Source organism: Cryptotermes secundus, unplaced genomic scaffold, assembly GCF_002891405.2.
Source record: "Cryptotermes secundus unplaced genomic scaffold, Csec_1.0 scaffold572, whole genome shotgun sequence".
Lineage (NCBI taxonomy): Eukaryota > Metazoa > Arthropoda > Insecta > Blattodea > Kalotermitidae > Cryptotermes > Cryptotermes secundus.
In genome coordinates, this window is record NW_019725849.1 from 445,877 (window position 1) to 458,294 (window position 12,418).

Genomic DNA, 12,418 nt, shown 5'->3' on the forward strand with positions numbered 1-12,418 from the left:
TTCTACAAAAGTAAATATATTAATGATAAAGTGATAACAAGTGTCCTGCAAAATGTTACATGAAAAAATGAAATAGATTTTTTAATAATAATTACAATAATAATAAATATAAGAATAATAATAATAACAACAGAAATTCATTGTATTTGAGGACTGAGAAATAAAATGTTTAAATAATTAATTGAGAAATAAACCTGATGCAACTATAAGAACAATTAAATAGTCAGACTTTTTGAACTTATTTTAGAAGTACTAAAAATGTCTAGAATTACACACTAAATTAGCAGCAGAGACACATCTGGCTGAAGGGCAGTGACTAGAGGAGCAGCAGAACAGGGAAAAATTACGGATGTTCCGAGAGGGAGCTCGAATACCAACTGTTTCTAGGACCGAAGGACAGTTTTTGTCACCTTTAAAAACACATATTAGGAACAAGGCGTCTATGTGGCGACGCCTAGTGTGGAGTGATCGCAGATTTAACATATCGAGCATATTGATGTAATGATAATAATAATAATAATAATAATTCAATTCCTTTACTTGAGAGCTTGCTGTCTGCAACAGGAGGGCACTATAAATACATAAGAAACTAAAAACCAAAAAGTATCAAGTGAAGTAATGTATCTATAACATCTAGAAGTTGGCAGATGCTGTTTGCAGCTGTGATGCATCTTGAAGAGGGACCAAGGCTTGAAACATTATGCACAATAAAAGTGGAAAAGACCCTAATTTGCTCACTGGGTAAACAGCAACCAGCAGGACCTATAAATGAGGAGCAGTTGATTTAGTCCTTTACAAAAATAAACAATGATACTAATTGTAATGATGGTGACCATAATAATAGTAGGAGCCAAAGGCACCAACCACATCAACAAAATTTTAGAGCTTTACAAAGTGTGCATACACTCAAATGCAAATGCAGAATGATAAACTGCAAAAAAAAGTATATGGAAGCTGTGTGCACTGCAGTACAGATAAGAGCTTTACAATTCTGTTACACAGTCCTCTGTCAAATGAGATATGACACAAGGATTGTGACTGAAGGGTCATGACATGCTTACTGATGAAACCCATGAAAGACCTCCAAATAATGGCCTAGATTCTTGGGGGTTACAATGACAGTCTAACACATGGTGTTCTTAAAGACAGAAACAACTGTCTTGAGGATTGCCAGCCACGAGGCTCAGGTGACGAAACAGAACATTCTGCATGTCACTGTACCTTACTGGTGATATCAAACAGATGACACCCCATCTGAGACATATAAATATGCATTACTTCCTTCTATCAGTAGGGTCATACCATAGCTCATTCATTCAGGCATATGATCCATGCCTGAGTTCAATCCCATGGCAATCTCTGTGGTACGCAGAGCACTACTGAACAAATTCTTTCTTTCACTCACTTTGACAAGTTACAAAGTGTGGTGAGACTGTTTCTAGGTACTGTGGCCTTCTGTACCAGCCCCTGATGACAGATGAGGCATGAAGAATTGGCAAAATGATGATTGACAGGGGACAACTTAAATGCTCAGACTGCCGCTTTGCACACCACAAATCCAATGTGGGCTGCTCTGGGATCAAACCTATGGCACAGCCTCCGACAATCATAGCTCTGCTCATATTTAAAATAAGGAATGTAGGCCAATGGCTAATTCAGGTAATACAGATACATACATGAAGGGCGGAACACCAGTGTGTTCATACAGATGTGCCTGCCACTGACTCTGCCTGGAGAAGCCCCTATCACAGTTCGTGCAGGTGAACAGGTGCTGACGTTCATGTATACGCCAGCAGTGTCGCTTCAGGCTGCATGAACTACTTAACTCCACGATGCAGCTTGGGTGAGGACACCTGTAAAGTTATAATCATGTTTGGTATAACACAAGCTTCACCATTTGAATGCTGACCCTTCTAGGGTAAACATCCTCAGATTAACAGCAGTAAGCAGTGAGTACAGAGTATCCAGAAAGTCACTCTTCAGGTTTTAGGGGTATATATAATTTTAACCATTACATGCACTGAAAAAGAAAACATGACACAATGAGATGAAAGTTTATTAAAAAAGTTTGTTTCAGTTGCAAAGTAATGTATTTCTGTATTAAAATTTGTGTGTGGCACAGCATACTACAAAACTGAGTTATAAGACCTTTTCTTTTTGCCAAGACCATGTTTAATTGAATTATCTATCTTAATAGGGAGTCTATAATTATAATGGTAAACAGACAGTTTAATTTTGTGCAGATAATAACTTGAGAATAAGCAATACACTTTCTGAACACAGAATGTCATATAAATCATTGAATAGCAGAGGCTATTAATCCACGACAGATTAGGTCATATTGAATAGCTGCAACCACCTCTCATGAAAGCACATAACATATTGCTTCAAGAATTCAAATTTTAAACAGAAAGTATAGGAATGAAGAAATTTCATGGGCCATTGTACTTATTAAATTTAAAGAACAATCAATTCAGTACAGGAGCCTGGAGAGCAACTGGATATGGGCTGGATGATTGAGGGGTCGATGTTTGATTCCTGGTAGAGGCAAGTTTTTTCTCTTCTCCACATTGTCCAGACTGGCTATGGGCCCCACCCAACCTCCCAGCCAATGGTTACCAGGGGCTCTTTCAGCAGGAGTAAATTGCACGGGGCATGAAGCTGACCACTCACCTCCAAATAGTTCCAAGGTCAAGAAATTGTGGATCTATACATTCACTTCCCCATACATCTTGTTGGGGGTAGTGCTTAAGTAATTAAGTACAGGGATAACTTTACCTTTCACCTTAATCACATCAATATTAAGGGTCAACACCTTCCTGCACACTAAAGTTGCTGTCACAAACATTTACTGTGGAGGCAGACAACTTAGATTTCATGTTATCTTTTATTCACACAATAACACAAATACAATTACCAGATTCCAAACCTGTGATACTTACTTCAGAAGAGTTTTAAGAAGTGACTCTGCCCTGTGGCTGGTGGTCATGTGGCGACGCAGATGGCTCGAATTGAAGTATGCCTTCTTGCATCCTGGGACTTCACATGGGTGAGAACGCTGCAGGGGAACAGAAAAACACTGTATTAAACTCTCTGACGATCCCACAGTGAGAAGACGAGATCCATGAGATTCACAGTACGATGCCACTGTGTCACACTTGCATCTAGTACGTACTGAGTTCAAATCTTAACTGAGCAGAGGCTTGAGGGTGTTTTGTGGTTGTCATCAATTCTTCCACAAAAATATTATTACAGTATAGCAAACCCTCAATAATTCAGTTACAGTTAATCTGGATGTCAGATAATCTGGATCAAAATATGAAAAATCAAAAATGTTGTTCACAGTTGAGTAAATACTTTAAAAGACACATAGCATTTATGAAGGTAGATGGGTCACTTGTCTGTTCAAACAAAACTTGACAGTTTCTTCAAACATGCATTATTATCTTCAAAAACAACTACAACTTCTGAGTCTTCTATTGATGATTACATGTATTGTCCTTTTATAGTTTTTAAATAAAGGCTCTACAGTGATATTTTGTTATTTATTTTCATCAGCACTACTTATATAATTAAATTTTCCATTTATTTGTGTCTTAAAGACTTCTATCTTTTAGGGCTACATTTTGCTTCACTAACCTGAATATTGCTTAACCCAAAAGACCTCTCCCCCCAGTTACTCTGGATTAGTGAGAGTTTACTATACCTTAAAGTATGGTTGTGCCACTTCTTACTCCATACTTTCCAATCCACATAATCATCCTTGTGCCTCATTTAATATGAAAGCATGCAGTTAATACAGCATACACAAACCACCATTATAAATCAGCAACATTCCAAAGAAAAACTGCTGGGCTGTTGGCAGTTGCAACATCAAGCTTAACATTCAGTAACCACGATTTGTTTAATCCGTCTTGCAGTGCGTACACTTATCTATCTTCTTCTCTCACTCTCACTATAACGCACGCAGTCGCGAGAACAAGACGCAACAGAAACACAATACACACGATAGGGAAGAAGAGCTCCAACAGAGTAGGATGAGCATGACTGGCGTAATAAGATACGACGTAGCGATCGGGAATCCTGAACAGTTTTAATATTTTTACGATTGACATTTGTCAATATATATGATGGACATATATTTTAGTTATTTTAAAGTGAAGACAAGGCATACAATGTACTAGTTTGACGTGAATTGAGTAGCACCTGAAGATGGCATTTTTATGCCGAAACATGTAGTGAGAGTGAGAGAAGAAGATAGATAAGTGTACGCACTGCAAGACGGATTAAACAAATCATGAACTTAAATCAGTGCAACAGGACGCTAAAATATAACATTCAGTAACCACGTATACATGTGGAAGCCATTACAAACTTTTGGCTATTTCAAAAGCAGTAAACTCTTGCTAAGAGCCAGGATAATGTAGTTGGTATAGCGACTGGCTACGGGCTGGATGACCGAGGGGCTGGAGTTTGAGTTCTGGTAGGGTCAAGAATTTTCCCTTCTCCACGTCTTCCAGACCGGCTCTGGGGCCCACCCAGCGTCCTATCCAATGGGTACTGGGGACTCTTTCCCCAGAGGTAAAGTGCAGGGGTATGAAGCTGACCATTCACCTCCATCTGGAGCAGAGGTCAAGAAAATGTGGATCAATATATACACTCCCCATATGCCTTCACGGCATAGTGTTTAATTAGTTAAGAACAGGGGCAACTTTATTTTTTACTATTCTTTATGTAAAACTTCACTATTCTTGTTACAGTTAATCCAGACTGAAATAAGAAAAATGAGAAATTGTGTTCACAGTTGAGTGCATACTTTAAAAGACACATGGAATTTAGGAGGATGAGGACTTTCAGTCAGTTTTGAGGGCAGCCGGAGAGACTGAAACGATGCAAAAAATGTTCAAGATTGGCTTGAGCCGAATGGAGATTCTGAATTTCAGCTTCTTGTCTTTTTATAGTTTCTAAATAAAGGCTTTACAGTGATATTTTTTCTATTTATTTTCATCAGCACTACCTATATCATTAAATTTTCCATGCATTTGTTTTCTAAGTTCTCTTTTGTCTGTCAGGACCATCTTTTGCTTCATTATTCCAGGTTATTGCTTAACATAGACGGCCCCTCCCCCCAATTAATCTGGATTGGTGAGGGTTTACTGCGTTACAATATGAATGCTTTGAGTGTGGTGACAAATGTCAGATCCTGGGAACTGTCTATAGTGATCCTTTTTTTTTAATGCTAGTGGGGTGGGACTAAGTCCCTTGTACTGCGACCACTTCTGGCCTACACTACCAGTCCGATGATAGGTGAGGGTGATTGTGGAGCAATTTGTGGAATGAAGATTGGCAGGGGAAACCGAAGTACTTGGAGAAAATCTGCCCCAGCGGCACTTTTCCACCACAAATCCCACTTGACCAGACCCGGGATCAAACCTGGGCCACTGTAGTGAGAAGCCAGCGACTAACCGCTTGAGCTATGACGTGGCCTATAGTGATCTTAGTATACCACTAAACAACTAAACAATTTTCATATACTAATACAACGCTGAAGGTCACCAGTCATGGAGCTGCTGCAGTTAGTTCTGAGAGCCATTCTTACCATAAGATGGCTGTGATAACTGCAAGTGATTATACACGATTTTAGCAGCAGTTTCACTAGACTTGGAAGCTGTCCAAAGGCTCTGTGCATGTGTTACAGGACAGAAATGTGGCTGTGACTACAAACTGTACTCACATCATTCAAGGGAAGAGAATACCTTCTAATCCAACCCTGTGTGGAGACAACATGAACAGCAAAAGATGCTTACCTGGCCTGTATGTGAACGAACATGACTGGCCAGACGCCACGGCCTATTGAATGAGCGCTCACAATATTTATATGGACAGCTGTGAATCTTTCTTATCTGGCTGTCTTCCTTTCTAACAACATTATCGCTTATTAAAAGCATCATATTATCTTCCTTGGGTTCTTCACTTGCAGCCATCTCTGACTCTATGGGCGCCAGACTTTGGTGTACATTTCTTCTGGTTCAGAGCTCAATGCCATGCTCTTGAAATATAAGAGTTGCTCCTACAAGGTGAAAAAGGTACAGAACATATTAGAAAACTCTTCATTATATGCAGGTTGCCCAGAAAGTAAAGACCATTTGGTGATTAAAGAAATGAATTAACTTAAAAACTTTTTATGTTACATGATTACTCGTACTACAGAAATTAAAATAATTTTTCTACATAATCCCCACAAAGATTCAGGCACTTGTCATATGTGATAAGTTTCTATATGCCTGCATTGTACAAATCTGCTGCTAGTCCACTGAACCAGTCTTTCACAGTCTTTTCTGCCTCTTCATCATTATCCACGTGAGTGCTGCCCAAAAACGGCTTCAAGACTGCAAACAATTGAAAATCACTTGAAGCCAGGTCGAGACTGTAGGAAGGATGGAAAAAAAAAAAACTTCCCAGACAAAGTCAGCAAGCAGCACATGTATGCTAGCAACCTTTACTTTCTGGACAACCCTCACAGTATATTATGTGGGTTTAAGTAGGTTTCGTCATGCCATTGACAGATTGAGCCATGTTTCCATTTTCCACCCACCTAGTCGGAGCACTCCATTGCAATGGACAACACAGTAACCCCTCACTAATGCAGGGTAACTGGGGGTGGGGGAGGTTATCCAGATTAAGTGATAGCCTGGATCAGTGATGCTGAAGGTAGCCCTAAAAGGCAAAAAAACTTTCAACACAAATAAGTGGAAATTTAATGATATAAGTACTGCTGATGAAAATAAATCTCACTGTAGAGGCTTTATTTAAAAACTATAACAAGACAATATATTTATTCACAAACATAAGGCTCAGAAGTTGTAACTTGTTTTTGAACAAAATAATGCATGTCTGAAGAAACTGCTAAGTTTTGTCTGAACAGACAAGTGACTCATCCACCTTCCTGCTGGAGTCCCTGCCATGCACTCGATACAACCCGACTCTGTGACTGCTAGACTTCATCTGTCTTCGGCGGCTGCTACATTTTAACTTTCTTGTTACGCATTCCAGTCTCCCTTATAAACCCTCAGATGGACAGCGGAAAACCCACATCGCTTCACTGTTGCATAAATGCCGTGTTTACAGGCATTGCTGGGGAGCGCTGCCAAGAGTTGTTTATTGCTGTGTAGTAACAGCAGTGTCCCCTGTTACGTCACTGTGGAAAGTGCTGTTACGTCACCGCAGGGAGGGGGTGTTTACTGAGCGTTGTGTGATGATGGAAGGAGTGGAGGTATGTGACGTCAATTGCAAGACCACAGAGTTCACGTGACCCCTATTTCCTGTTGCACCACCCACGTCACAATATGTTCTCAACTGTGAACAGCATTTTTCATTTTTCATATTTCACTCCAGATTATCTGACATCTGGATGAACTGTAACTGGATTAACGAGAGTTTACTGTACCATGCCATTCAGTGGCCCAGTGGAGGGCACTCAAGTGGAAAGTGACTGAATTTTCACTCAGAATAACACATGAATAAAAAAACACAAGACTGAACACTCATTTTCATAGCTTCAAATTGTACTAAAATTGCAGTTACTTGTTCCAGTACAATGAACAACAGTACCTCCTAAAAAATTAACATAATTACAAGAACAAAAATGAAATGCAACGCTTATGTGAGATATGAAGTTCTTATGGTAGTAATTATGGCACTGTCTCCTACAATGAAGCATCGTGCAGTGCAGCACTGTGCAGTCTGGTGGAAGTTTACTACAGTTTCAAATGAACATACTGCCCCCTTTCTTCAGGTTCAAAGCAAGGAACACACACGATAGTATTCTTTTTGCTTTAAAACCACTTTACTTCACAGAACAGCTCAGCTGGTATAATGACAGGCTACAGACTGGAGGACTGGGATTTGATTCCTGGTATGAGCAAGAAATTTTTCTTTTCTCCACAGTATTCAGACTGGATCTGGGGCCCACCCAGCTTCCTATCCAATGGGTACCAGAGGCTCTTACCCTGTGGGTAAAGTAGCCGAGACGTGAAGCTGACCCTTCACCTCAATCAAGAAAAACCCCTAAGTCTGTGACTTCAAAACTTCAAAATAACTGCTTAGGCAGAAGACTACGTGTATCCATATTTGCTGTGACATCTCATCACATCATCATCCTACATTCGGGCCTGTGGCCTCTTACGATATCTTCTTCATTTGCAGGCCAACCTTCAGGCAATTAAGATCTCTGTCTTCTGGAATGTGAGGCCGTGTAATTTGGTATCCATCCACACTAATCTTCAGTGTATCTTATCACATTATATAGTACTCATCCACATACCACCAGGCATTTAATTTTATATTTACGCTTACTAGGCCGGCCGAAACATGGTATAATGTTTAAGTTCAATTATATGACACCAGGCTAAAGCACAGCAAATTATTCTAATTCATATTTATAACTGAATATCTTCTTGTGACACTATAACTTCCTACAGCGATTAAATATAATACTCTGATCTTCTCGGTTAGGGCACCGCATTGTTCCCTACCTGCATAGAAACCTTTCTTTTTTTGTAAAACATTCTCCTACAGACTACCATGAATAGTTTCAGTAAATTCCAACTTACCCTGCCAGAAATGCATATATCCATTACTCATGGCCCGAGTTTGATAATGAGAATTTATACGCATTTTGCTTTCCAGTCATATAACTAAAATCGAACTTTTATATAGATCATACATATTATGTCATAATGATCATAATAATATGTCATAAACCTGACTTGAAAACCATTAACACAACACCACGAATAACGCTACATCCTCTACATGGCCGTGCAGCCCGATATTAACTGTGGGATATGTTTGACAGATGTTTGACACGGATAATTTAAAAATTAAACCTGGCGACATCTAAACGCTGGATTATATAATTACTTGAAGCGAGTTCCACTAGCCACTTCGTCCTCATGAGCTTCAGGTGCGTTGAGGGGATATTGTAGATTTGCATTCACAACCCTTTCACATTGAGTTTTTTTTTTTTTTTCATTGCTAGTGGGGTGGGACCGGGTGGGACTAAGTCCCTTGTACTGCCGCCACTTCTGGCCTATTGTACCAGCCACAGATGATAGGTGAGTGATATTGTGAAGCAATTGGTGGAATGAAGATTGGCAGGGGAAACCGAAGTACTCTTAAAAATCGGCCCCAGCGCCACTTTGTCCACCACAAATCCAACTTGACCAGACCCGGAATCGAACCCGGGCCGCCGCGGTGGGAAGCCAGCGACTAACCGCTTGAGCTATGGCGCGGCCTTCACATACGAGTTAGTGTCGTTTCATCGTTGTCAATAGTCAGAAGAGAGGGTCTTCAACGGCCTTTTGAATGCCGTAACGAAATTTCTTTTTCAGCCGGTCGTAGCACGTGGCGCGTTAAATTCATCGTCATGTCGTAGGCTCGCAGGGCGTCTGGCCCTAGGACGAATACCATTGTGATCTCCGCATGCATGGTGCGAGTGGCGATCTCAGCCCAACAGTGGACCTTGCCATCGGTTCATTCGACTAGGAATGATCTCCCAAGACGCTTTATGAATAATGAATGGCAGATTCGTTTTCTTCTTGCGCAGTACTGTGATGATGTAAGGTATTTTGATGGTCCAAGTTGCCCATGTCAATGGCAACATGACATGGCTCATTTCCTATGCAGCCCTAGGATATTGGTATACATTAGGCTTTAAAATAAATCGCTGTGGAAGATTTGTGAGTCAGCAATGTAATTTCATATGGGGTGATGGTGGGGCAAATACTTTTCCCATCTATTTTACTATGTAACTATGTCCTGGCCGACAGATCATTAGCCAGGACATAATACAATTTCTCTTCAGTGTCATCCTAATAAATATTTGGACGAATGCAAAGTGAACTTAAGCAATATGTACCTGCTGACAGTGATCCCAAGCCCCTGATATTGTATTAAACATTCAGCTTGTTTCGTTACCTGTGTCCAAATACCATGTGTGCAATACACATTGAAATAAGTGCTCATATGTGATATCCACGTGATGAGGAGAAAATTGCAGCATAAATTTTAGTGTTTTGCAGCTCCAGATATGGAAAGTCATTCATACAGTGGCAAATAAATTTATGTAGATGGAGCCCTTAATTGATAAAAACAAATGGAATCAGAACGTAGTACCTAGTGAGGAGAAATTGAATAATGCTGCTAACTTTGAACATCCTACTTGAAAATCCCACAGATGCCCAGTACAAAGTTTAAAGTCTGCTCTATTTAAAAAAAGAAACTTGAACATGTGAATGTGAACATTTTTTGGGCATGTAAAAAATGCGTGCCTAACAGCAAGGAATATTTTTGTCATCTTATTTGATATGTTTAGTTTGTGTTTTGTTGGCCTCTGGGCTTGCTGATGGCAGTGGAGGTAATAACACATGCAAAAAAAGATGACAGTCAGGCAGTGTAAATGTTTCAAACATAAGAAATTCTACCTTTGTTGGGATGAGACGTCATTTGCTCTTATGGACCCTGAGGACTTCAGACATACTGATCCCTGAGTCATGTTGGATTTCACTTTTGCAGTAATCATAAATGTCACTTCAGTATATTATATCTCTTCAGCAGGGGCCCCCTAATCATGGTGAATGAGCAAGACCCTAACATTATTTTTCAAGAGTTTGCATACTGTTCATCAGAATGGGTTTCAACTAAAAGAGTGCCATCCTTGAGTATGGAGGAATTCTTGACTGGTCCAGACATTCAAGCACTTACACCATCAATTATTCTAATTATTAGCATTAATATTTAGGTTCATCTCCCTTCTTTACATCACCATTGGCCAAATCACAACCTCACTATTCTGCAAAAGTGCTTGTGATATTACACAGGCCTGTATGTCTGCCAATGAAATTTCTTTTAAATAACAGCCAAATGATAACTTACCTGAATTTTACAATATTGCGCATTAACTCATTTCAACTTTTTAAACAAGTTGTAACTTAGAGAGAATCCTGCAATGGAAGCTTTCACTTGAGTCCCTTGTGTGAGTACCATTATTCTCACAAAGTATCACCTGTGCAATATTACAAGTATTTAGGGAGATGGTCAAACGTTTATAGAGGATAATCAGAAAGCATTAAATAATAAGCTGTTAGTTATGGGCATATTTTTAGATTTAACTAAGGCCTTTGATGTAATAAATTATAAATTTCTGCTTGTCAAATTGGAGCTCTATGGACTTGTAGAAGTACAGCATTTAGATGAAGAGACTGCAAATATAAAGCAATTTGCTTCATCCTGTAAAGAAATAAAATATGGTTTACCTCAGGGTTCTGTTTTGGGACCCCTTCTGCTCGTGTTGTTTATAAACAATTTGCCCCAAGCAGTTCAAGAAGATAAGGTGGTGTTATTCACAGATGACACAAATACATTACTCATAGAAAAAATCCTCCCATTGTTAAAAGAAAAATCAGTAAAAGTCATGAAACAATTAGAAAGCTGGTTCCAAACAGATAATCTTATAATAAATATTGAAAAGACTAAAGCAATACTATTTCAGGGAAGAGGATCTGGATTAACTCATGGACCCACTCTGTATCTAAAAAATAAAGAAGTAACTTACTCATCAAAAGTTTTAGGTATTTATATCACAGATAACTTAAGCTGGGCCACTCATATACAATATCTCTGCCATAAATTAAACAAAGCTCTTTAGTTGATTAAACCCATATGAGACTCACTTAAGTTTACCAGTACTAAGAAATTTATTTTACTAAATTTGAATCTATATTGAAATCTGGTATTCTTTTGGGTTTCCTGTAGAAGTCTGTTTGGTAAATTTAAGATTTTAACAGTAACTTCTGTATATATATGAAATCTTATGCTTTTTAAAAAGAACAAGATCTACACAACTCATTATTCTAACATTCACATGTATAACACTAAAGGAAAACAGGATTTGTATGTACACAAACATGCAAAATAAGTGTAATTAACATGGGAATTAAAATACATAACAGCTTGCCCCTTAATTAAAAAGAACAGAACATTTTAAAGTTTTTAAAAATAAATTAAAATGTTGCAGGAGCATTTTAATAACAATGCTGGACAGTAGTTTGGTGGCTCAGGTTGCTTCTGATGTGGAGTGGTTGTATATAGATTGTATAAGTGTATGCATTGCTTTATATTGGATTGTTGGGGGATGTCATCCTCGGTTGCTAGCTTCAGCAGGGGGACAATGATCCTAAGATGATTGTATTGTTTGTAGTCTTGTGTATCATTCTGTACATTTTTAAGAGTTGCTGACTTGTGTTTTAGATGGCTTAAACTGACTTATCCAATTGTACTTGTGTAACAGTTTATGGATGTAAATAAATTATGAATTAAACCTGTGACACTAGCTGTTACTGGGATCACACGTCACAAG

General features: G+C 38.9%; 1 protein-coding gene across 10 annotated transcripts in view; it reads right to left on the reverse strand.

The window, feature by feature from the left end:
* The window catches only part of LOC111863772 (zinc finger protein 76-like), a 29,401-nt gene extending 20,576 nt beyond the window's left edge, over positions 1-8,825 (reverse strand). For 9 of the 10 annotated variants that reach the window (XR_002842665.2, XR_002842666.2, XR_002842664.2 and 6 more), the window contains exons 1-4: positions 8,613-8,825; positions 5,808-6,070; positions 2,943-3,058; positions 1,677-1,853 (exon numbers count right to left, since the gene is read on the reverse strand). Coding sequence is in view for 4 of the 10 variants with exons in the window: in XM_023850427.2 (XP_023706195.1) it covers positions 1,677-1,853; positions 2,943-3,058; positions 5,808-5,984 (470 nt within the window). In the remaining 6 variants the exon portion in view is untranslated. Of the gene's footprint in view, positions 1-1,676; positions 1,854-2,942; positions 3,059-5,807; positions 6,071-6,595; positions 6,718-8,612 lie in introns of all 10 variants that reach the window. The other variant, XR_002842663.2, reaches the window with a different exon arrangement.
* Between the last annotated feature and the right edge of the window lie 3,593 nt (positions 8,826-12,418).